The following is a 26,797-nucleotide window of genomic DNA, read 5'->3' as shown; positions in this document are numbered from 1 at the left end:
TAAAAGTAAAGTTCCTAAATAATGCAAGGACGACAGTCTAGGAACTTAACATTCTTTACCCAATTGACAACAAAAATTTGTTTACAAGTCAGAGAAACATTTTTGAACATTAGGAAGCCAGGGCAGAAAAGGGATCCCACTTAGGAAGTAGAGGAGAGAGGGCAAGAAACTGAATCAAATTTAACCATTTTTGTTTTAATCTTGGTCAATTTATCATAATTAGTTGCTCATGTTCATCAGTTTCATTAAGCACCCCTCACTTTCCTTTGGCAATAATCTTCACTTAAGTATTCACTCATGATCATGACAAGTGTGATTTCTATTTTTCTAATTCTTATAATGGGGGGATTTGGTACATATCCAGTTATTCTGTTAAATGGATAGGACCAATTGGATCATTGAAACACTTTTGAATTCACTCTTTTTTCTTTCTTTCTTTCTTTCTTTTTTATTATTTTTTTTTTTTTTGCATTTATTCTCATACATGAGTTTGACTTCAAGTTTTTAGCTGATGTCAGGGTTCAGGATCTTCAAGTATCTGAGAGCTTCATAGCCCTGATTGAGTCAAATTGGACACATTTAGCAGTTCAGTGCTCAGGATTTGATTGGTAAAATATAGCTGAATTCACTAATCGTTCCACATTCATTTTGGTTATATTTTATGTGCAGTTAAAAGAATCAACTTTGGGGCCATATACATCATTAAATCATGAATCACTTTCAATTTTCTACAACTTATACTAAGTAAGGACCTAGAAATAAACAACTCTCCTTGGGAAAGAGCATTATTATTATGTCCTGTTGGGTATCATTAGAATACATCTCACTCAGAGATATGCTCCCATCTACCCAGGGCTGACTCTAATGATCCAGGTTTTTATTTTTGGGGGGAAAAATCACATATACATACACATACACATACACATACACATACACACACAATATGGAGAAGGGGTTATGGTTGACAGATAGCAGATGAAATGGCAAAGAATTAATGAAAATCTATTCTGCCCTAGTCTTAGGATGTTTTTCTTTTGGTATTTTCTCTTAAGATAATGAATAATGCATGCTTTGGCTTATTTGTAGTGGGAAGAAAGTAAGAGAAAATGAGGAAGTGCGTCTAAGAAGTAAAGGAACTGTTGACCTCTCCATACTCCCTAAACAGTAGAATTTTTCAAAAAAGATCTATAGACAATCCTCATCAAAATTATTAAGGAGACTAGGTCAAAATGCAAATTTCTTGGCCCTGCTTCAAGTTTCTGAATCAGACTCTTTGAAGTTAGGTTGAAGGAATCTGCATTTTTACAAGTGCTATGGATGACTTTTGTGCATCCTGAGTATTAAGAAACACTGCTAAAAAGTTTGCAATGTAAATCACTGGAAAAAGAATCTCCATTTCAATATACACAGCAAGATCAGAATAACAGACATTTCAAATAAATAAGCTCTGTGTTTGCATCACAAGGCTGTAATTATTAAAGTTTAAGACACTACTCTTTCAGCAGGGGTGGAGAGCAATAACCATTTCATCTGAAACCAGAATGATGAAGGCAGTATAAATCAAACCTATTCTAGCAGGTTTCACTTGGTCTAATTTCTCTGCAGATATTAATCATTATACAGTTCTATACACATGACAGCTAACTCCATTGTAACTCAGGATACAGAATGCTCACTCTGGTTCTTTCTCTAGTGTGTTATTTTGACAATATAAAAGAAAATAAATAAATTGAAACTGTGGGGCATCAAGATTGCAAGACGCCAAAAATACCAAGACATTAAAGAGAGAAATGGCCCATGCTAAACCTATAACCCAGCATGCAAATTGGCAAAAATATTCATCTGCCACAGAGTCACCAAAAGGAAAAATAAACTCTCTTTGTTTTTCTTTTAAAAATTGTTACATCAAGTAGAGGTGACAAAGAATTCTCCCCAAAAGTTCACAAAAAGAGCCTTATTAATTCCAGTAAAGATCATCTAGAAGACCAAGGCTAGTCAAATTCCATGGCATGATATATAGTGGCAGAAAATACCAGCACTTAAATTCACAGATCCACGCTATAGTAGATACAAAGTTGGAAGGTGGAAGTAGTAGCAAAGGAAAATGTGCAAGAATCAAAATTTGGTTCCCAATGTGGGAGCTGGTATCAAGTAATTTTGCAAAACACCATACATGCCTTCCTTTGGTCTCATTGTAACATGTTTTCCTTGGCACCAACAAAGGATACTGAGAGAAGAATCTAAAGCCCAGGGAAGCAAAAGTAATCCAGAAGCAGTAAAAGGTAATAATAGAACCTAGAACACACAACACACCTGTGCCAATGGATAAAGGTTCCTCTGAATCAAATAAGGCTAACTGAAAAGTGAAAAATTCCGTGTCAGCAGCCTTTAATAAATGTGTTCCCCAAAAATGAATTGGTTGGAATAGATACAACTATGAAGGAATAAAGAGCAAAGGGAACAGTTATTATTTGTGCTTTGTTCCCCCTTTTATTTTAATTCACCATGCATGCATTTTCAGTAAGACAACTGTGCCTATAAATACAAAGGATAACATCAGTGCATTATCTTTTTGACAGCATCTCAGTGCAACTTTTCCTAGCAGGGGAAAGAAAAACACACTACCATATGATCAAGAAGTTTTGTAAATATGTTTCTGACTTTGGAAGACCCACATGCCTTCAGGAAATGATCTTCCCAAGCTCACTGGATGTTAGCATCACGGGATTTTCCAGAAAGCAATCTAAGTTGGGGCTCTACACATGTGATTCCCCATTCATTTTGTCCATTTGATACTACTGACTTCTTCATATTAGCAATTTATGGCCCTTGTCATAACCAATGTTCAAAAAGCAAACCATATATATTGTTTTCTTCAGAATGAAATTAAAAGTTCGAAAAACTACTTTAACTTCAGTGAAACATGCCTGAGTCACAGTGACTACCAGGGTTACTAGAGCATGTAATCTTATAACTCACTTACCCAGAACTCATTTCCAATGTTGCAGGCTACCTGGACCTCACTTAATAACTCCACTCAAGCTAGACTGAAGGTTTCCTTCTCAGAGCCCTTTACTGACCATGTCTATGATCATTTCTATACAAACACCCACGCAAATAAATGCCGTGCTGTTGTGTTACCTGAAATTTTTTACCAAGGGATGGGTACCAGCCTAGAGTTGTTCCAAAATGAAACGATGCTGCTGTGGTAGTTTTAAACAGGTTTTCTATCCTAGCTTTGTTCACTGGGTGTATAAGGAATGCCAGAGCAGAGAAAACTCATGACAGGTCAGGAGTCGGAGGAACACTGCCATGAACACTTCTTTTGCAGTGTTTAATTTCCTGTTTAAAGAATGTAGTAGAAATATTGGGTTGACTGTCATTTTAATTCTCTAATTCTTATAAGGGTATCTCTCTGTCCTGAGGCCATTACAGTCAGGTGTAAAATTTAAGGAAGTTGGAACTTTGGTTATTTTAGTTAGATCCCAAAGTTTTTGACAGCACTTCCAGTGACAGCACAATAATCATTTGACCAAAGTGAGTTTCAGGATATTTTCCCAAAATTCAACTTCTTCACTCATTAATCTCTGTGATTCTTTGCAAGATCTTCTGTCATTAGGAGGATGGTATTTTCATGTGCTATCAAGAAACACTGAAAAGAATGAAGACATACTGGTAGGCTTTACAAACAAAGCTATGTTGTAGTTAAGATCAAATATCTGCTAATATATTAATACAGAAAAGAACATCATTTAAATCCATAAATTATAATTTTCTTAACAACTCAACTCTCAAGATAAACTTTCCTTTTCGCTTATGTTAAACTTTAAACTCTATTCAAACTATCAGGAGAAGAAAACATTGGCTGAGTCTGTCATCCAAGTGTGAAGGCAAGAATCATAAAAATTCTGAAAGATATTTATATACTGATCATCACTAAGAACAGAAATCAAGACAGAACCTCTTACATAATAAATGTGCATCCACGAAAGATTTCAAAAGGAAGAAATTAGTCATTGTTTTCCTCCTATAGACATCATCCAATTGCCTTTATTACCTGTGATACACATACACACATGCACACACGCGCAATAAAACCAATTAGGAGTGCTTGGCACACAATTAATAATTGACAAATTATTTTTTCAGTTACTACTAAAATGCGTGAGAAATGCTGAAAATAAAAACTGGTCTTTTAACCTTCATGTCGCACAAGTCTCTGAAAGAGCTATTGGTACCTTATAAATGCAGAGTTACATGGATGGATGGCTATTAACAGTTTCTTTTTGGCTGTGTCTATACAGGTCAAGATGTAATTGAAAAGGATAGCTTCATTTAGAAATCTGAAACCTTAATTTCGGAGTTCCAGTTACCTAGTTGGGTTGTTACAGGTACCATAAAAATGACACAGCTAAATCCTAGCATGGGTACAGCTAAACCCCGAATCCCAAAGGCAAACAAAACCGGCTATAGGCAAGTAACAATGTAGCTTCGCAGTTTAAAATTTTTATAAGAAATTATTAGGAAGTGTGTGGAATACAACTTAAAACAAAGAAAAGGCCAGAACCTTATTCAAGTACTGTGTGATGTTCTTAGTTCCACAATGACACAGGAACTACAGAACTTAATGTGGATTATGTGGAAAGGCCACACCATTAAACTGTGGGCAGTGAGAACTCTGAAAACTTTGAGAGAAGGACAATTCAGTTCAGGGTAGAGAAAGTTGAGTGTGGGGTCACTTAGCAGTAAATTTTCTGAATATGAATGTTTGATTTTTTAATACAAAGAATGTTTGAGCAGCTCTCCTCATCCTCTCTTAACCCAGAGAAAGGGCAAAGCAGTAAAATGGAGCCTGAGGGTGTTAATTTCGATATAAGGAAGACATTTGTTGATGATGAAGGTTATTCAATGTTAGAAAGTGTTGCCAAGAGAGGATGGGAAATCTTCCCACAAGAGTTTTAAGAAAGAGTCAGAGTCTCATCCATCTGAAATGTTGTTCTAAGAGAGGGCTGCTGGGAGCAGGAGCATAGTCCTTGGGATGTCTCGGCCCTGGCATCGTGTGCATCGTGTGTATATACATCCTTAATTGTGCTTGTGTTGCACAAACACTCATGCATACGTAGCCAATAGAAATGGGCACATATAGATTTGAGTGAAAAGTCATATAAATCTGCCATTCCCCCCTTACCCCATAAACAAAAGGAAAAAGCAAAATTAAAAATTCCAAACCTATGCCATTGGGCCAGATCTTTTTCTACCATACCCTCATTCAAAGAAGGGAGGTAGAAGATGAGAGGAAAAAACCCAGTTTGGGATAAATGACTCCCAAGGCCTCTCAGCTACTTTCATGTAGCTGGCTCTCATTACATATAAGATACTTAGCACATGGGACCAAGTAAACAAACAAATAACTAAAAAAGATTTTCTGGTACTTCCACATCTAGAAAGAAATCTACCCTGTGGATTTACATGTTAAGGTGAACTAGGTAAAGTAGGCAGTAGTATATCAATGGACTATTGTGTTCTAAGAAATGTGCATCATTAGTTGTATTTTTTCCTTTAAAATATTAATTCCTTTTAGGAGGTTAGTTTCAAAATGATGACTTTTTTTTTTTCCCACCCCCACCCCTCCCTTATAGATGATACTTCCGTAAAAGTTCAGATTGCCAAGGATGTTTTCTCTCGGGAAAGCGATCTGGAATTTTGATTTTCAGGAAATCCTGGATACATTTCTCCAGCTCCTCCTCGATTGAGAGCTTTTCTTTAACAGCTTTTTTTTTGCTGCTCATGTTCGATTCCCTGGAGCCTGAAGTCAGAGTCCGGAGTAAGTCGCTTTTCCGTCGCATCTCTGACTGTTGGATCAGCTGGACAGGGCCCTTCTTGATGGGACGGTCCAGAGTCTGGATGTTGGTCTGGCGTGTCACAGGACCACAGATGACCGTCTCCTGGGGAGAGCTGGCCTCGGACTGGCTGTCGCAGCTGGATGTGGAGAGGTCATTGCAAGACGTGCCACTCTCCCCTTCTTTGTCACCTTTGCCATTCTTGCAGCAGCAGTCGCAGTGTGAGGGTGACCATCTGGAAGGCTCGCCTGGAAAGAAAGCACAGGACCCAAGGGATTAATGCCAGCCAGGTCAGTTGGGGTAGCGGCATAGCACTTAGACGCACACACAGACACACATAAGAGAAGCATCACAGAACCATGCTTTTAGAAAAAGTGCGGTGGCACCCAGGATTGGCTGCAACAGGAGCACCCCAAAGCTAAGTCCATGAGGAGAGGATGTTAATGATGGCATACTACATAAGAGGAAATATAGTATAATGCTTAAGTCCATGAGCACGGGAGTCAGAAATATCCAGGTAACACCATTTATTAAGCTTATCACCTTGGCGCATCCCTTAGATTTTCAGACTCAGTTTCTGAATCCATAGTATAAGAGTAATAATTTTCCTACTATCTGGAGTGGAGTTAGATAAGTCAAGTGAAATTCTTACTGCAGTATCTGTCTCATAGTAAGCACTCAATAAATTCTGGCCAATTTTCCATAGCTGATGGAAAGCTCCAAAGCTCCAAGTGACAGCAGTCAGGTACAACAGGAGGAGGCTATCGAAGTAGAATGACTGTGACCAGGGAAGGGTGATTGACTCTGTGCCTGTCCCTATCTGGGTATCCCTCATCTCCTTGGTCCTTAACAGTAACTCTGTCAAACGGTAGTTCCAATTTCAGTCTCCATACAAGGAAACTAAGACCCCAAGAGTTTAAGAAACTTGCCACAGTTTGTACAATTTGTAAGTGGCAGAGCTGAGATTTGAATACGGATCTTCCAAAGGCCATAACCATGGCAATTAACCATTTTTTTTTTAATTGCATTTTAGGTTTTGGGGTACATGTGATGAACATGCAAGATTGTTGCATAGGTACACACATGGCAGTGTGCTTTGCTGCCTTCCGTCCCCTCACCTGTATCTGTCATTTCTCCCCATGCTATCTCTTCCCACCTCCCCACCCCCCCGCCCCTCCCCCATTTCCCCCCAACGGATCCCAGTGTGTAGTGCTCCCCTCCCTGTGTCCATGTGTTCTCATTGTTCAACACCCGCCTATGAGCGAGAATATACGGTGTTTGATTTTCTGCTCTTGTGTCAGTTTGCTGAGAATAATGGTTTCCAGGTTCATCCATGTCCCTACAAAGGACGTGAACTCATCGTTTTTGATGGCTGCATAATATTCCATGGTGTATATGTACCACATTTTCCCTATCCAGTCTATCATCGTTGGGCATTTGGGTTGGTTCCAGGTCTTTGCTATTGTAAACAGTGCTGCAATGAACATTCGTGTGCATGTGTCCTTGTAGTAGAATGATTTATAATCCTTTGGATATATACCCAGTAATGGGATTGCTGGGTCAAATGGGATTTCTATTTTTAGGTCCTTGAGGAATCGCCACACTGTCTTCCACAATTAACCATTTTATTCACTATCCTTGTTAGTAAAATCTTTCCTTCTACTTCAAAGCAATTTTAAAGTTATAACATCTCTGAATTTCTTGTTAAACTCTTCTCAGAAGTATTTGCTTTTTTCTCTTCTCTGAATTATAGTTCTACATTTTAAGTACCTCTATTATTACACATGTTATATTCTGTTATATATCATATTAGCTCCTAGGACATGAGCTCCTTAACATGAGCATAGTGAGGTATCCATTGTTGTAATCCCAGCAAATAGGCCAAGGAACAATGTAGAAATTCAATAAAAGATCATCTTATAACTTTTAAGCACCTGGATCTAGCCACACCTGAAGCTAATCTTGCCAGTGAGCTTTTCATTTATATGATAAACTATATTGTGTGTTATTTTTTAAGCCAATGTGAGTCCCTCTTCTCTCACCCCTCTGAGTCTTGATTCATAACACTGCATTTAGCAATGTGAAGACAAAGCAATGTTGCAGATGCACAGTGGCTCCATCAACCAGAAAAGAAAAATCCACAATGATGGCACAAAGCAACTGCCTAAAAAGGAATCACTGCCCCCTGCCTCCCACTCTCTGAATAGCTACAGTCTTCCTGGAGTCATTAACTTAGTACTATTTACTGATCATGTATTACATGCTGGGCACTTGTATAATTCTTTGTTCTTAATCCATAAAAATTGTTCCCTTATGATATTGAGGACAAGGATAATGTACTACCTTTAAATATTTTTTAAGGAAACCCCATTTTGACTTACACTATATCTTATTCTCATGAATAATAAGTCACATTATACAGGATCCTACTTTATTGCTATTTCTAATATAGTCAAAGTAGAGAAAAATTACAATGAAAACTATTAGAAAGTTACATCCTATCTTCTTGTATAATGCCTCTCCTTTACACAGTAAATGATTTAAACATATATACTAACTTATCTCCATACATTTTTTTTTTGGGAAAATAAAACAAAAGTTTCTATAAATTACAACTCTAGAAGTACCCCTAAATTATACCCACTCTTTCAAGCCACTTTCTAAAATTTTCCCCGAGTAATCATTGTATTTATAAAGCCATTAAATTAAATGCAACCATCCAATTAGCCAAAAGGAATCACAATAGCAGTATTGTTCTAGTTATCTCAGGCTATTACACATCTTCCATGCAATATAAAAACAGTTCAACATATACCAGCTGGTGACTGAAAATATCAGTACTAGAAAATGGTTTCTGTCTGCCAGCACAGATTTTGAGGGGATCATTTTTTTTAACTTCACTAGGCAGAATCTGCTTCTGTTTCCCCAAACTCGGCAACCCTTGTACCAAAATGACTTAACTGGAAATGGTTCCAATGAATTGAACTGAAGAAAAGTAATCACATCAAGCCAGAGACAATCTGGTTTTAAACCTTTTTGAAAAAGTTCAGAAATTAATTTTAGCTTTTACAAAAAGAAACAAGAGGAAGCAGGGAAATACAAAAGAGAGGAAGAGAAGAAATATATGCTGGGATACACCTGTTACCTTAAAGAAAGATTACAAAATATTTTGGCAATGAACCCTGCTGAACAAGTAGAGAAGCAATTCCTATGTCTTTTTGTCCAAGAGGTAGTCACCGTCCCCATGGTACAGTCATTTCATTCAATGGACCCAGAAGAAAACCTGGGTCTTCTCCAGTTTTTTTTTTTTCAGACAGTCTCACTCTGCTGCCAGGCTGGAGTGCAGTGGCACAATCTCTCACTGCAATCTTGCCTCCTAGATTCAAGCAATTCTCCTGCCTCAGCCTCCTGATTAGCTGAGACTACAGTCACCTGCCACTATGCCCAGCTAATTTTTTTGGTATTTTAAGTAGAGATGGAGTTTCACCGTGATCAAGCTAGTTTTGAACTCCTGATCTCAAGTGACCTGCCCACCTCGGCCTCTCAAAGTGCTGGGAGTACAGGTGTGAGCCACTGCACCCAGTCTTCCAAAAGTTATTTTAACAACACAAAGAATTTCTGTATATTGATGTGGAAAACTGCATGAAGCCCTCACTATGTGCCAAGCCAGGAACCTGGCAAGGATGCAGCTGTTTCCTCCCTGGACTGCTGGGATGATCATGTATTTAAATGTCATCTGGGATCCTCCAGCTACCAGACATATAGAAGGATTGCTTTCCACTTATCCTGGGTGCTATCACTATCAAAGGGAAATTTAAAAACTTAATTCTAGTGGAGGTTGTCATACTACCATGTTTCAGGATTTTATAAGAACATCTGACTGATTTACTTGCCATTTATTTTGGCAAGATAATTTATGAGATGGCTTCTGCAGTCTGTATGTTATATTAAATTTTTAAAAAGATAGGATCAAAAGGGCCCCGTGCAGTTGATCCACTATTACAGGATTAATAGTACTACAGTCCCACTGTAGTACTACATGAAGAGTCATTGCAAAGTTTGAAACATAATCAGATATGAGAAGATAACCACCCCATCTCTTTTCTAGGAGCACTGTCTGCCTGACTACCCTCTTCCCAAGAACCTAATTATAAGCAAAGAGGTTATAAAACAGAACACAGAAGTGACACATGTAAGCTCCAGACCCCTTTGACCTTGCAGTCCCACTGTGATGTGCTTACAAGTCTTAAAAAGTGTAGAAAGATCTATGAAAGGTCAGTTCTGTAACAGAAAGTATTGTAGAATTCCCCCAATTACAGCAAGTAACGATCTCACAAATACCTTGGTACTTCAAATTGCAACGTATTTTGCTTCCAATTTGCTGAGGTTTCAATCGTGGCTGGAATAATTCTCTCCATTTGGGGAGAAAATAGGTTACAATTGATTAGCCAGATTTGGGAAGAAAGCCATTTTATTCCAAGAAAAGTCTGATTTATTAATATTAAAAAAGCAAAAAATCTATTGCCTATTATGGGAGTTATTAACTAGTTGCTGGTCAAAGAGCTTTATAGCTCACCTTGTTTTTTAATAAGTCATGCTGAATTTGTTAAATATTATATGATTTTTGGTGCCTGCTATATGAGAGTGCCTTGATAAATGTTTGATGAATAATCAATGAATGAGCTGATCACATATGTTTAATTGTAACAAGTTGATATCATGGCAGTGCAGGTCTCAGGCACCAGAGTCAGGCCTCACAATTTGTCAGCTATGGGACCTTGGATAAATTACTTCAACTCCCTGAGCCTCCGTTTACTCATCTGAAGAATAGAGCTGTTAATAGCATTCACTTCACAGGGCTTTGCAGAAAATTAAATGAGATAGCTAAAGTAAAGGATGTTTCATAATTTGTGGCACACTAAGTATTCCATTCAATTATACATCATTGTTCTACGACAACCCTGACGCTATTCCATATAAAGGAAACAAATCAGGAGCTTTCTATATAATACAATTATACTGTTCCCACCAATACACTACACAATGAATTCTTAGAGATAGCCAGAGTCTCACATTAGTAATGACACTGATGTCACAGCTGGATGCATCAGGAAAATGTGTATTGAGTACTTAGCAGTGTCTGCTTCAGCATAGGAATGGTGAGTGAGTGACCACAAGCACATACCGTGTCAGGGGATGTTTTTGGGAGGAAGAAGTCCTTACAGTGCAGTGCTTAAAATTTCACAAATGGATGAGCCCTTCAGGATAAAAATTTACTTGAAAACATAGCAAATAAACTTAAATCCAGAGCAGGAAAGAATTTGCATTTTGGATTAAATAGGGAGAGGCAGGAAACTCAGTTATATTAAGTCCTTAAAGCCCTAAATCTTCAAGCATTTTACAACTTAGAAAAACTGAGAATGAATCAAGCAGACTGTACGATTAGACTTCGGCCCCTTCCACTATAGACCTCACCGTGGCAGTTCTTACTGATAAAGAAGAAGTAAAACAGGAAAGACTACAGAATATTTCTCCCCTATGAAAAATTCAAACTGAGCTGAGTGAAACATGACTTAGCAAACTCACAAAGTGCTTATGCATTTTTTAAAGAGGCAGCTCTGCAATGTACCCACGCTTCAAATTTTCCACCTGCTAATGGCTGTGAGCACAATGCACATCATTTATTGCAACAGCTGGGAAAACTGCTTTCCCGTCTTCTCTGTCAATGATGTAGGAGCCTGCCAGTCTGGGAGCTAGGTGGCCAGATTTAATTTATTGAAGCTGCTGAAAGACTTACTTGGTATCCCAGCTGAAAAGTCAATAATGGGCAAATTGATGTTTTTATAATTCTGCTAACCTTGAAAAAGATATTGCATAGTGGAGATTGGGAATAGGCAGGCTATGAGAGCTTCTGAAAAGAAGTTTGTCTTCAAACTTGAGAATTATCATTTCTTGCTTGCAGCTGACCTTTTTTACTCAGGAACAGTTGGCCTTGGAGGAGCCCAGTGAGGATTTCTATTGAGAGATGGTTAGTATGGGCAAGAACAGACAGTTAAACTATCCATGCATTCATCAGAGTCAGTCAGGAACACAGGCACCCCACCAGTTACCTGAACAGGGAGAATTTCACCTAAGTATTGGTTAGACAGATATGGGAGAAGTGAAAATGCAAACAGGTGACAGTGAAGAGACAAAGATGGTGGCTGCAGGAGGTAGCTACCGTCCTTAAGTCTAAGGAGACAAGTAAAAGAAGATGTAATTATTAGAACCTAAAAGCTTAGAGGAGGCATCTTGTAGAGGTTGGACCCAGACATGTGAGGAAGACATGTGGCCTGCTGGTGCTGATGTCTCTGAAGCAGCCTGGGCCAGGTGATTATAGAGAGGAAAAAAAGGAAACTGGAACCTGCTTTTGGAGTAAATGAAAGCTGGGCGGACGCCGATAGGAGCAAGGGGCAAGCCAGAGTTTTTTCCCGTTTTACTGTCTCCCTCTAGTACCCACTACTGACAGAGCCTAACAGAAAGCCAGCTGGGCAAAGGAAAAGTACAGTTAGCCTGTGTGGTTAACCCAAATCCCAGTCCTGGCATCACAAATAGAGTATAAAGGGGTGTGTTTGGAGCTGAGAGACAACATCTTAACAACTAGGACACTCCCTGGGAGGAATGCAAAAGAAATGAAAGATGCTCGACCTGCAGGAATGTGTGCTCTACTGCACAAGCTAGGAAATGAAAATAAAAATAAAATAAAATACACCATCACCTCAGTTTAGCTCCTGCCCTGCCAGCCTTTTTCTTTTTCTTTGTTTTGAGATGGAGTCTTGCTCTGTCGCCCAGGCTGGAGTGGGGCAGTGGTGCGATCTCAGCTCACTGCAACCTGTGCCTCCCGGGTTCAAGCGATTCTCCTGCTTCAACCTCCCAAGTAGCTGGGACTACAGGTGCCCACCGCCATGCCCAGCTAATTGTATTTTTAGTAGAGACGGGGTTTCATCGTGTTAGCCAGGATGGTCTCGATCTGTTGACCTCGTGATCTGTCCACCTTGGCCTCCCAAAGTGCTGGGATTACAGGCCACCACAACCAGCCCTTTTTTTTATACCTCAAGGTTTTGTGTGTGATTTTCCCTTTGCCAGCCACACATCCTTCTACTTTCAAGCTAGTCCCAACCTCTTCCCTGTTGATTTCACAGCACCATAATGTGTAAATGTGGGTGGGTTTCTAGGTTTATTGGCTTAATGTCTGTTTTCTCACTAGACTGCAAGGGATGTGCTTGTTTCTTTCTGAATTCTAGAGTTTTCTCCAGGGCATGCACAGATCAGTGTGCCAGGGCATACAGTAGCAGATACTGATTGAATATCTGTACCATAAATGAATGGGGAAGGAAGCCTGCTGTGTATAGAAAGTAAAATTTAGTTTATAGTATGTGAATGTGTGTATGACAGAGTAAACCTGTCACCCAAAAAGAAAAATGGATTGAAAATTCTGACATGAAAAGAAAATTCTGACAGGAAAATACTTAAGCATATTGCTAGACAGTTTAATGTAGATATGACAAGAACAGGCTGATCTGCAGAGAAAATGGTAAAATACAGGCCTATCCAGAACTTTTAAAGTGTTTTTTAAATATACATATTATATATACGTAGTGTTGTACGTATAGTATATATAAAGCATACTTTATATATAAAAGGTTTGTATATATATAAATTGACTGTCACTCAATAATTTATTAGTATAAACATCCCTGAAACATTAAACAATTTAGGTAAAAATTAGCTGTCTTAACCATTCAGCCCGTGATTCCCATTTGTATAATTTTCCGATTTGATAACGATTAGATATGCCCTCTCAGCTCAGGATTTTCACCTGTTGGAGATTGTAGAGCAATGCAATGATTTGTATAAAGCAAGGAATCCAGAATGTTGACTACCTGGTCTACTGCCTTGTTCTTTTAAGTGTTCTTGGATGACACATATATTTCATTTTCCAAGTCTTTTTGCTTTTTACTTGCTTTCTTCCTTGTTTTATTTCCTCATATTAGTCTCCGCTGTTTTTGGCTAAGATCGCACTTGATTACTTCTGCCCAAAACATATTTGTTTGCCTACTGCAAGTTCTACAGCTCATCCTGACCCCTTTTCCTACCTGGTCCTCTTTATCCTAGAGACTTTCTTTTTCATTTTTCTTCACTGATTTTTTTTTGTAAATTCGAACAAGTCTCTCAGAGCCTTCAGCTCCTCTCAATCAATATCTCGGCATCTTTTGTCTCTTAAAATGAAATGTATATGTATTAACTACAGAGTTTGTGTGTTACATTCTTCCAAGAAAAGCTGCCTTTTTTCCCTATTTCATGTTGCCCTTAAATGACTGTCAACCATGGTGCTATGACTTCCCAGAGGGGAACACATGGCCCATATTTGAACAGAGTACTCCCCACTCCCTGACCATAGTGGGTGATTCAGGTATATGCATGAGACTCAGGATAGGTGAATCCAAATCCTTACTGGGACTGTTCTGGCGAAATATGGTGGATCATATGTGTTCTACGATTTGGAAGGTTGCCAAACTAGAGGTGTGTGAGCCCAATGACCATCTTCCATACCCAATGCTAGGACATTTATTCAGAAAGAATCCAAGTGAGACAGGAAAAGCTGATAAATAGTGAAGAGACAGACCTATGTCTAGCAGTATCTTAAATGGCCCAATCTCTAGGTTTATAATTTTATAATTTTATAAACCTAGAGGTTCTCTTTTGGCTTAATCTAGTAAGAGTAAATTTTATGTTATAACCAGAGTCCTGAACACTACATTAAATTCATGTAAACTCATTTACTATCCATTTAATGTACCCTTTTTATCAGGTGTCCCCAAACTTTTTACACAGGGGGCCAATTCACTGTCCCTCAGACCGTTGGAGGGCCGCCACATACTGTGCTCCTCTCACTGACCACCAATGAAAGAGGTGACCCTTCCTGAAGTGCGGTGGGGGGCCGGATAAATGGCCTCAGGGGGCTGCATGCAGCCCACGGGCTGTAGTTTGGGGACGCCTGCTTTTTATCCTCTGAGCACCTATGCAATTCTAGCACTAATATTGGTCAATGCTTTAGGGGACAGGCACTATTACTATTGCTAAGCCACTTTGTAGATGACTTGTTTCTTCTCTGGAATGGTAGCCAGTTTGCTATACCAGTCCCAACATATTTGACTAACAACTCAAGAGATGTACTACAGTTCTCTTTCTACCTATGGTACACAGTGATTCCAAAAGTGACTAAGGTAACAGTTAACCCTTTCAAACCATAATAATCCTATTAGTGAATGGTGAATTAGTGATAATCTCATTAGACAATTAGGATGCTATTTTCTTTTCATGGAGGAAAAAACTGCAGCTAAAAGTGATAATTATCTGATCCAAAGTTGTAAAGTTGACAAGTGGTGAGAATTCAAATTCAGATCTTTTTAAATACGAAGCCTTGCTTTTTATTTGGTGGACACAATATTCAAAAATAAAAAATTTCTATGAGCGATATTTAAAAGTATTAGCAGAGTGAAAGAGTTTAAATATTGACATTGAACATGACTGTCCCAGTGGTTCCAGCCCCTCAATAACTTCTAAAAGTAACCAACTATTTGAAAAACTTAAAAATCCAGGTTTTCTCAGGTCTTTTATCATTACATTTACACATAAAATTTAAGTTCCTTTCCCTCTGCCCATTGGAAATAACTGAAAATGACTATATGAAGGACACAGTGTCAATGGTGCTCTTCCTGACATGTGGGGCATTTTGTATTCTTCCACCATTACTTAGTTCTACCAGGGCCGCCTTGGTAGCAATTACCAATGTATGAAGTGTGCACTTAATTAGCTCATGAAAAAAGCCCTTGCTAGTGAATTAAGATATAATAGCTAATTAAGAGATAACATGATTAAGATATACTATTTGCTAATATTGCTTAATGAATACTCAACCAACCAGTATGTGATACCTCCTCCAACAGAGAAAGAAATATGACAATCTACAACAATCTATGTAAACCTAAACTTCTATGAATCCTCTCGGTTAAAAAAAAAATAAAGTTAAATTCAGAGCAATTGTTCAAGAGCTACAGAACCCTGTGAATTTTATGAGAAACACAGGTGGAAAAGAACTATCTTAAAATATTTATGAGTCATAAACTAGTTGGAAGGGAGTGAGTGTGTACCAGAAAACTTAGAATGCAAAAGAAGCATGGCCATGATAAGGCCAGTCAGGATGCTCATGCAGAAGCTCAGTGCTGGCAGACTGAGTTTGGAAAGAGAATCATGTGAGACCCAGAAGAGACCTGAGAGTCCATGACTGCCCTCACTGTACAATGAGGAAACACAGCCTGGAGAAAGAAAGAGTACTGTGCCAGGTATACAGCTAGGAAGGTGCAAAGCCACATCAGCAAAAGGTAAATACAGCAAAACCGATTGGATAGTGTTTCACATCTGGACAGTCTATCATCTAGGAAGATAGTCCATTGTTGATTACAGGGAAGAAAAACACAGGACAGAGTACTGCAGAGAAAGAAGATTCCTGAAATATGATCACATGCCTAATGCCCAGAAAGGTGAGACAGAGACAGAATATGTATAAAAGATGGATCCACATTTATCAAACACCTGTCCTATGCCAGACATTTTACTTGTATTGTTTCATTGAATCCTTGCAACAAGCCCAGGGAGATAAAAATTACAATGCTTAATCTCTACCTCCTAGGGCCAATAGGTAGCTAGAGAAGACCAAATGTTCCCAGATGCCAGAAAGGGTGACCTTCCATCATAGGGATTTACTCATAATCAAGATCTAAAATACTTTCTTTTTAAACTTCATGTACTTTTGGGAGAAGAATAAATCTCAAGACATGTCAGTGTGAAGTAGTTTATCACAATACTTGGGCCCAACAGAAGGGGAAGCCTGGAAACTCACATTAATGATCAATGCCTAGAAAATGGCAACTATGAAGAAGAAGAAGGAGGAGGAGGAGAAGGAGGAGGAAGAGGAAGAGAAGGAGGAGGAGAAGGAGGAGGAGAAGGAAAGGAAGAAGAAGAAGAAGAAGAAGAAGAAGAAAAGAAGAAGAAGAAGAAAGAAGAAGAAGAAGAAGAAGAAGAAGAAGAAGAAGAAGAAGAAGAAGAATTTGTTCTTGTTAGATTAATGAACCATGAGCACTTATGACATATCATGTGTGATAGTAAGTGCTTTACACATATTTTATTTTATTCTAACAACACCCTAAGTCAGGGTGCTATTGACATTTGGGCAGAATCGTTTCTTGTGGGGGCTGTCCCAGCACTGTAGGATGTGTGGCAGCATCCGTGGTCCTTTATCCATTTATTGCCACGAGAACCTCCCCTTCTCAGTTGAGGCAACTAAAAATGTCTCCAGAACTGTCCTCTGGGGCAAAATTACCTCCAGCTGAGAACTGTTGCTCTGAATTAAATATTCCTATTTTATTGATGAGGAGACTAAATTTCATAAAATTTTACTAATTTGATTATGGCTCAGAAAGCTAGTAAAAGGCAAAAGTAGGATTTAATTTCTGGTAGATCCAACTTCAAAATTAATACCTATTCCATCACTTACGTTGTGATGCTCCAAAGAAATGGTGCCTTTCTGACAGGAGTTTATTGGGAAAAGACCCCGCCATTATACTCACAATAGCTTCCAAAAGAAGACCAGTGAAAGTAGATGAAGGAAATTGAGTTGCCATTTCACTTTTCATAAAATGGAAAGAACGCCTCATTTTCACCTCATTTTCTGTCTTCACATGAAACAGAGCAGAAAGACTGACAAAATTTAGCAGCTCTGCCTGAACATGCATCTCTGCTGACAAATTACTGTTTGTCAGCTACTAACAAACTACTATTCTTTAAATTAGGATTTTTAAATGGAGCAAAGGTGGAGCAAACCAAAGAGTTTTTCCCATATAAACACAGCCTATATTGATATTATATAATAATAGACATCTTTAAATTGAGTATTGTCAGTTATGTCCTACGCACTTTCCTTACAGAAGCTTATTTGAGATTTATAATGTCCCTATGAACTAGACTCTCTTGTCATGCAGTTTTCAGAAAAGCTAATAGGCACAGAGAGGTAAGCAACCAACCCAAGTCTTTAAGAAGTAAAGCTGTGATGAAGACTCTGGCGGTTTGACCCCAGAATTTCCATAAAGGAGCAGGTGCTAAAGCCCAGTGAGTGGCTCTGAGTTTCAGCTTTGAATCGAAGAAATAAGAATCAGCTTTGCTGGTAATTAGCAGATTCTTCATTTAAAAATGTTGGAAATAACAATACTTCTCTGATAGGAGAGTGAGAATTGAACGATATGTCCACAGCATGATCACAGTGCCTAGAAAATATTCAGTGCCCATTGAATAATAAGTTTTGATTGCTTTTGATACCTACATTGGCATGTTTAATATTAAGCACAGTGTGTAAACACTTACTATAAAAGGCAAATTCAATAGAGATAACTATCTAAATAATATGTTTCTTCTGCTTTACTTTCAATAGGCAGTCTACTCAAAACCCACCTTCACATTGCTTAACTAATATCTCTATTTTGTACCTTCACTGTGGTCTTTCTACTAAGGAATTGATCCCATTTCCATAGATTGATAATATTTAGGAAAATGCCACTGATGCACAAATCTATTAACATAACAGTCTTCCTCCTCTTGGCTTGGGGACCAAGATTGCCATATTTGACCTGCAGTGACTCTAAGATCAGTAGAATTTTTAAAAGAGGGGATAAATTGTGCATTATGACAAGAGTTGATTGTTATTTCTTCATATATGATTTGTCTTTGAGGGTTAAATCACATTAATTACACACAAATGCATAACCTCACAAGATTGCTTGATTCGCTCTGATTGGGGAAAAAACCCTTCAAGTATGGAATCCACTATTATCTCAATGGTTTATTCACTTAAAATAGTCTTTCAAGCGGTTTGACAGATACACCCAATGACCAGTGAAAGCAAAGTTGTGCCACTTACATAAACTCACACTAATAACTTCAAGACCAGAGGGCATGGAACATAAATAGCATGGTCATTGTGGTAACCACTGGAAGTTAGACTGAGAGATGTCTCTGTTGTTTTGTTAATATATGCATCTCCCTGCATTGATGTCACTGTCACTAAGTAATATACTCTTATTTGCTGACATTTGGAAAAATAAGTGAAAAGAGTTTTGTTTTTTTTAAGAAGCCAAAAAAGAATGATTCTTTTAAAAAAAAATAGCTCTGGGACCTTGACTTTTCTCTGTTCTCTTTCTCTTTCTTATCAAATTATGATAACTCTAATGGCAATGAGAATTCCTGAAAGAGAAGGTAAATTTTTTAGTTAAAAACTCAAATGCTGTGCAAGATCTCCTTCAGATTGGTTAGCTGGCAAATATTAAGTCATTCAATTTTAAAAACTGTAATGTTGATGAATGTGGGTCAAAGCGATAGGACTCATAAATTAATGTAGAGACAACAGAAGTGAGGAGAGTGAGGCAGGGAGGGCAATGAAAACCTGGAGGCAAAGAAATGCAACTGCAGATACTGGCACCATAATAAGGATTAGGAGAGCAAATGTGAGACAGTAAAGGAAGCAAAGAAGGAGTTACCAACGGAAGAGCAAAGACAGAGAAAAAAAGGTAAAATAAAAAAATGCTGGGGTAGGCCATGACAATGGAATTCCCAAGCGGAATCTAGAAACCAAATGATGAACACCAGAATAGTATACTGGGAAATAAGAGTGTAACTTTTAAGACTGCAAAACTTGGGCATCCAGTGTGACTTTGGAGAGTAGGGGAAGTTCTGGTAGTCTTTCTGGAGGAAGCGGTATCTGGCTTTAGACAAAAGTGATAATTAAATAAAGGCAGTCAAGGGAAAAAAGACCCATAAAGATTGTATGAGATATTCAAAATATTGTGTTCTGTGGCCAGGGGGTGAAAGAAAACATACTGCCTTGAGAAGCTGAGAGTAGTTCACTGGTGGCTAGTGAGTACAGCAAAGATGAGGCATAAGTAGAGCCGAATCACATGGAGTCTTGTCGCCCTGTTAAAGAGGACATGAGGAGCCGCAGCAGAGTAACCAGATCATTAATGTGTCTAGAAAGAGTGGAGGATGAATTGCTATAAGAAAGGCTGGTGGAGTCAGGGACTAGTTAGGAGCTTGTTAAAATAGTCCAGGTGAGAGGAAACAATAGCCAAGGGTACTGGTACTGAAAATGAAAAGAAGCAGCCAGATTTCATAGGAGGTAGTGGATTCAGGAGGTAGAGGTTACAGGTTTTGGTGAGGAGAGAAGTGTTCAGAGTGGTCTGAGAGATATCTAGCTTGGACAGCTGGTGGATGCATGATGCTTTCATTCTCTGAAGTAGGCAATCTGGGAAGGGAAAGAGACTGGGGAGTGAGGCAATGGGAAGAGGATAAAGGTGATGAGTCAAAATTTGGAATTGTTGTGAGCCTGTAGAATATCCAAGTCCATCAATCTTGGTCTCTCTTCTTGTAAACACTATTTGAAATTCCCTTTTTCCATGCTTCTCCTGTACTTCCATAAAGATCCCTTTGTTCAATAATTCTCTGTGACATGCATGCATCCATACAATTATATAGAGCAGCCTGGTGCAAAACAGAAAAACTAACTTTAGCAAAACAAATGTACAATGTCTTACATTTTTTTTTGTAAGAAATTTAATTCCACTCTTGACTTTCATCACACTATGTTACTTAAGTTCCTGGAAAGTAAGTCTCCACTTAAAAGAGAGATCCTGGCTGAAGATTATATTCCTTTAATTCTGACGAAGATTTGAGGAGAGCCATGGCTTAACAGAAGAAGAGAAATCATGGTTTCTGATATTTGTGTAATAATGCTTAATAGATTATAGGACCATTTGTATTCATTGCACCCCATTTGATCTTCACATTCATTCACTAAGCACTAAACTAACATTTGCTTGATCTCTGTCAGACACTCTTTAGGCAATGGTTACACAACTGGTCACAGGGATTTTACATTCTAGTAAGAAAATGGCCCTGCCGCAGTGACTCATGCCTGTAATCCCAGCACTTTGGGAGGCCAAGGAGGGTGGACCACCTGAGATCGGGAGTCTGAGACCAGCCCGGCCAACATGGTGAAAACCTGTCTCTACTAAGAATACAAAAATTAGCTGGGTGTGGAGGCATATGCCTGTAATCCCAGCTACTTGGGAGGCTGAGGCACAAGAATCACCTGAACCCCGGAGGCGGAAGCTGCAGTGACTTGAAATTGTGCCACTGCACTCCAGCATAGGTGACAGAGCAAGACTCTGTCTCAAAAAAATAAAATGAGATGTCAAGTAGTAATGAGGGCTATGAAGAAAATAAAACAATATACAGTGGAGTGAGTTGGGCTGAGAAGACTGTAGTTAATAGTGTTCAGATGCCATGGCCAGGGAAATTGACATTTTTGGGGACTAATATCCAAAAGAAGCCAACCTGTGAAAATCATGTATTTAATAGAAGTCTTTACGGGGAAAAGGGACAGCAGATGCAAAGGTCCTGTGATAGAAACACAAGATGACATATGCATGGAAAAGAAAGAAGACCTGCATGGCTTGAATGGTCAAAAAGGAGTGATAGAAGAGATGAGATGAAACTGGAGAGGGAATCACATGGGGCCTCAAAGGCTACAGTTAGGAGTTAGAATTTTCAGCCAGGGCAATAAAAATCATGATTTTCTTTCAGGGAATTGCATGACTTAAGTTTTTTACAAGCTTCCTCTGGCTGCTATCTAGAGAAAGGATTATAGGGCCAGGCATGGTGGCTCATGCCTATAATTCCAGCACTTTGGGAGGCTGAGGCGAGCAGATCACCTGAGGTCAGGAATTGGGAGACTAGCCTGGCCAACATGATGAAACACTGCCTCTACTAAAAATACAAAAATCAGCGGGACATGTTGATGCATGCCTGTAACCCCAACTACTCGGGAAGCTAAGGCAGGAGAAACACTTGAGTCCGGGAGGCGGAGGTTGCAGTGAGCCAAGATCATATCACTGCACTCCAACCTGGGTAACAGAGCAAGAATCCACCTTGAAAAAAAAAAAAAGAAAAGAAAAGAAAAGAAAAGAAAAGAAAAGAAAACCTCCAGTCTTGATTATAAATAAACTGCAAGAATTGAGGCAGGGAGGCCAGTTAGGAGGCCATTACAGGTGCCCAGGCAAGAGATGAAGGTAACTTCTAGGAGCGAGGATGGAGAATGGGGACTTTCTGACAGATTTCCAGATTCCCTTTTACAGAAATGAAAGTGAGGCTCATAAATTAGCCATCCCAATAAAATGATTGTTCAGAAGGCTTCGACAAAGATTACTTTTTGACAGAAGATACTCTGGCTGCCTCCAGCTCCTGTACATCCTGTATACAGAGCACTTACTCGGTTAGTCCTTCTGCTGATCTGCACCTGCTGGGGTTGTTTGATTGACTTTGCAAACTAGAGCTTGGAGTTTATTCTACAATCAGGAATCATTATATTGTTTGTAAACAATGACAGACTATGATAAATATGCATTCTGGTTAATTACTGCCTTCCCATGTGCCGTCTTCACTTTCTCATTTCCATCATCCTGTCACATCTTAATACCTGATTGTGGGTTCTCTACAACAGGGAGAGAAAGTATAGCTGCAAATGCATTGAAATACAAGAAGACAGCCCTGTTCCCTGATGGGCTCTTAGGAACAGGAGACAAACTTGAAGCTCAGACATTATTAGAAACTAACAGGTTTTCAGTATGTTCAGGTTTATATCATTCATTTGGTTTGTACATTAGGTTTTTATTTGAGAGTTTCTAATATATTTCTATTAGACCCCAGCACCTGTAGCTGAATGAGTAAACAAATAGCAAACTGAGTTCCACTAGAGTCTAAGACATTTGGCTTTTCTTTTCTTCTTTCTAAACAGCAGGACCAAAGAGTAGTTAGTAAACATTCTAATGGGGTTCCTTTGTAGAGCAACAGCCTCTGCAACAGAAATTCTGGAAGAGAGAGAGTCTCCATATGGCTTATTAAATACCAACAATTCACATATGGCACAGTACAGGTGTTGTATAAATCAGGCAGCAGTATCTAAGAAAGGTGATTTTGCTTGGCAAAATTGAGAACCAGTTTATGAGGTCAGATGAATCTCACTATGAATCGCACTACACTCTGCTACTTCTCCGTGGGTGACCTGAGCGAGTTATTCAACCTCAGTTTGCTCACTTCTAACACGGGGGCAATAGCAGTACCGGCCTATGAGGTTGTTCAAGAAATAAATGCAAAGTGCTCTGCTTCACGCTTGGCCTCCCGTAACCACTTAAATAAATAAATTTGTTATTTTTACCAGTTCGTCTTATGATTGTTACTAAACTGCCAGTTTCTTACGGACTTTTCTTTATTTCTCTCATGTGAAGCGAATGAATTTGCACATAAAATGTGAAATAGAAATTCTTCTGACTACCCTGTGTGTCAGAAAATGGCTGGGCTGGATCTCTGGAAACAGTGAAGGCCTTGAGCAAATGTGCCCTTGTTACACCAATGGGCAGGTGTCTGCACCAGAGACGGTATAAGACCAGCATCCCAGGCCTAATCTGGTACTATCAAGTTATATGACCTGGGCCAAATTCTTTAAATCCCTGTTTTTCTCATCCCTAATTTTGACAGCATTACTGGCCCACACTTTGCCAGTTTCTTAATAGCAAATGAGAATGTCCATGAAAACGTTTTGCAAAACAATAACAATATCGCAACATATATATTGGTTTAAATTAGTATCCTTGTTATTGTCAGTCTTCACTTCAATCTCATTGGCACTAAATTATTCTCCTTAGCAGGACAGAAGAGGCTCTTGATATGATATTGGATTCTCTCCTTAATCTAGTTTCCCTCCACTTCCTGTACTACTTCTTAGTGTTTGTACATTAGGCTTCTCACCTCATTAACTTCACTGTCCCTTCTGCCTAAAATGTCCTTCCTATTCCCCTCCTCCCTTAACTGGATAACCTGTCGATGAAGAGTCAGCTTAGTTGTGCCTTCTCTGGGGCTTCTCTTCATTTCTATCATGCCTAACTCCAATGCCCCTAGAGACCACCACACTTCTGATGTCCCATTCATCTAGGGCACATCTCTATGGCACTACAGCATTGCTTTGTACATGGCTTCTATATTAGACTGTGAGCCCCTGAGCATCTTATCAGGGACCATGCTTATTCTTCTTCTATGTCGACAGCAGAGCAAAGTGTTTGGCATGTAAGGGCCACCTGGCCCCAGTCATTAGAGGGAACAAATAAATGAAACAACTTTTTGTTGATTAAGTACCTCATCATAGATTTAAGTGTATATTATATTTACATACATATAGTTAAGTGATTATCACTTCTCTATTACAAATTTATATCACATCCAAATATAGCTTGTTTCCTCACTACGTCACTTGAAGCTTCAACTTTATTTTTCATCTATGGCAATGTGGATATTATATTTGGAACATTTCTGTATTCCCCCACCTTTCGGATATTTAAATATTACTTCTGAATAAAAACAGTCTGTATAATACAGGATGTGACAGAATATTAAGGGAAAAACAATTTCAAAGTGTCTATCTTTTCGAATATTCATCTTTATAGTCATTACAGAAGAATTTTTATTGTTTTGTTTGCTTGTTTTTACACCTACCAGGAAAAAAAAAGAGTTATGTGGCACAGTCTCAAAGATAGTGTGTCAAAATGAATTCAAAAGCCCAGATTGACACAACTATAAATTTATCAATCAAAAATACATTCACTAGTTAAATGAAGTAATTGAATCATGCATTAACAAAATGAATAGTAAACCCGAGACTATAGCGATTTACTTTCCTCAACTGAATGAAAAGTAAGCAGAAGTCTGATACTCAAATTGCATCGTCATATGGCCCTAATTAGTTCAGTTTAGGCTAAGTCTTCCCTACCCCCAATCGTGTGTGTGTGTGTGTGTGTGTGTGTGTGTGTGTGTGTGTGTGTGTAGGGGGGATGAAAAGGAACAGTGACAGAGCAAGTCAGAGAGATAAAAAAGAGTGCACAGCTTAGTGAGTTGAGAGGTTGTGTTTTCACTCAGTTGATTTATTAAAAAGCATGTATATCTTTTCTTTATGTATTAATATTTTCTTTTAAGTTAAAATTTTAGTGTTAAATGTAAAAACAGTAGTACACTATTCTCATTCTATCCCTATTGTACAAAACTGCAGCAAAATTATATTTTGTGTGTGGGGGGCTTGTAAGGAGAGACAGAAAATATACAAAGAATTAAAGAATAGTGAACCATAAGGGCCTTTTTAGATATACCTAGAAAAAAGGGTTAAGCTCCAAAACCATACCCCATTCCTATTATTTGAGTGAGGTGTATGAATCATATTTATGGCTACAAGCAGAAGATCATGCAAGAGTGGGACAATTTTATTTACTTGTATTTATTTTTATTTTTTGAGGTACAATTTTTAAGTGGCATAGCTGTGAGACACAGTAATGGCTCACTGTCTATCTGCTAATCATATTTGCATTTTTCACATTTCAAATACTGGGTACAGTGTTCCCTTCTGTGTCCCACTGTAAAAGAATCAGGCATAATCCCAGGTCATCAGGATAAATACACCTGCTAGACTCAGGCATTTGCAGACATTCCACTCCCAATTTATGGAAGTCCCTTCTTAAAAATCATAGGCTGTCAAGCCTTCACTTTGGTGCTTAAATGCCCTCTCTAAACTTGGCAGTCCTGCCTGGAAACATTCCTCCACAATTCTGCTAACCTGTTAGACTGCTGCAATTACTTGCTTTCCTTGTCACTCGTCACAGTCAATCCATCCTTCAGTCCCAACTCTCTCCATCCCACTACTGGTTCAACTAATCCTGCCTTCATCCTATTGCTTACTAAGATGGAACACAGTAGTTGTGTTTTGCCCCACATGAAACTCTGTCACTCAAGTCTTCATTGAACTTCCTTCTTTCACTTTTCCACTCCGCTTTCTCTTGGTCCCCAAAGTATCTGCCAATATGATATTCACCACAACAAGAAAATGCTTTGTTATCAAGTAAAAATAAGTACTGTGGTGAAAATTGAATGTATCTCCCCCTTTTCATATGCTGCTGGGTATCACACCAAGTGACCCATTAAGTATGGAATAGATTCTAGCTAAGCAGAGGAGTCTCACACTTTGACACAGCAGGGGTCATGTGGAAGCAGAAGAAAGTTGAGTGAGACTCTCCACTTGCCTCTCTTCCATTTGCTCTAAAGTTAGGGGTGTGCCCACTCCTCAATGTGCCTCTGTTGGGGGATAGGAGAAGGAGCCTGTCCTGACTCACAGACAGAAGCTGGAGGTAGAGACACCACCGACAACAGGGAGCCTGTGACCTCTTCGGGCTTTCTCATGCACCAAAGCTTGTACAAATTATTTCAAAGCTTAAGATCCCTGATATGCTCTAGAATGTAAGCTTTAAGAAACCAGTAATTTTTTTCTTTTTTTTTCTGCTACTGTATCCTTAGTGCCCAGAAGAATGTCTACATATGTAGACACCAACCTCAAAATACATTTTGAGTAAATCAATGTATTGCACTGGATTCAGCCATTATATCTCTATCGCCCTATTCCATTTCAGGAAGACTTAGGTTCAATTGCTTTTTACAGGTCTAAATCTATCCAAAATAGTCATCATAACTGTAATGATATTTTCTTTTTTTAGGAAAAACAAAAACAAAACTCCTGGTAAAAATAAGTACTCTATACCCTTAGGGTAACGAAGGGAGGATAGTAGGATAAAGAGTTTCCTTCTCAAAGTTGAGCTATCCATGAAGGAGCTTTATGCATCCTGTCTTCCCAGAGAAACTATAATGATTTCATGCTGATATAATTACAGAAATGTGGCCAACTTATAATTTGAAAAATATCCTTAAAAATGTGGCTGCAAGAA

The 26,797-nt window shown here is 38.7% G+C and overlaps 1 protein-coding gene across 3 annotated transcripts in view; it reads right to left on the bottom strand.

The window, feature by feature from the left end:
• Positions 1-1,081: 1,081 nt before the first annotated feature.
• The window catches only part of KCTD16 (potassium channel tetramerization domain containing 16), a 303,314-nt gene continuing 277,598 nt past the window's right edge, over positions 1,082-26,797 (bottom strand). For all 3 annotated transcript variants that reach the window (XM_074381195.1, XM_074381204.1, XM_003920556.4), the window contains one exon: positions 1,082-6,088. In XM_074381195.1, the coding sequence (XP_074237296.1) occupies positions 5,634-6,088 (455 nt within the window). In that variant the 3' untranslated portion in view covers positions 1,082-5,633. The remainder of the gene's footprint in view (positions 6,089-26,797) is intronic.

Source organism: Saimiri boliviensis, chromosome 1 (assembly GCF_048565385.1).
Source record: "Saimiri boliviensis isolate mSaiBol1 chromosome 1, mSaiBol1.pri, whole genome shotgun sequence".
Lineage (NCBI taxonomy): Eukaryota > Metazoa > Chordata > Mammalia > Primates > Cebidae > Saimiri > Saimiri boliviensis.
This window is presented reverse-complemented; position numbering and strand designations above follow the sequence as displayed.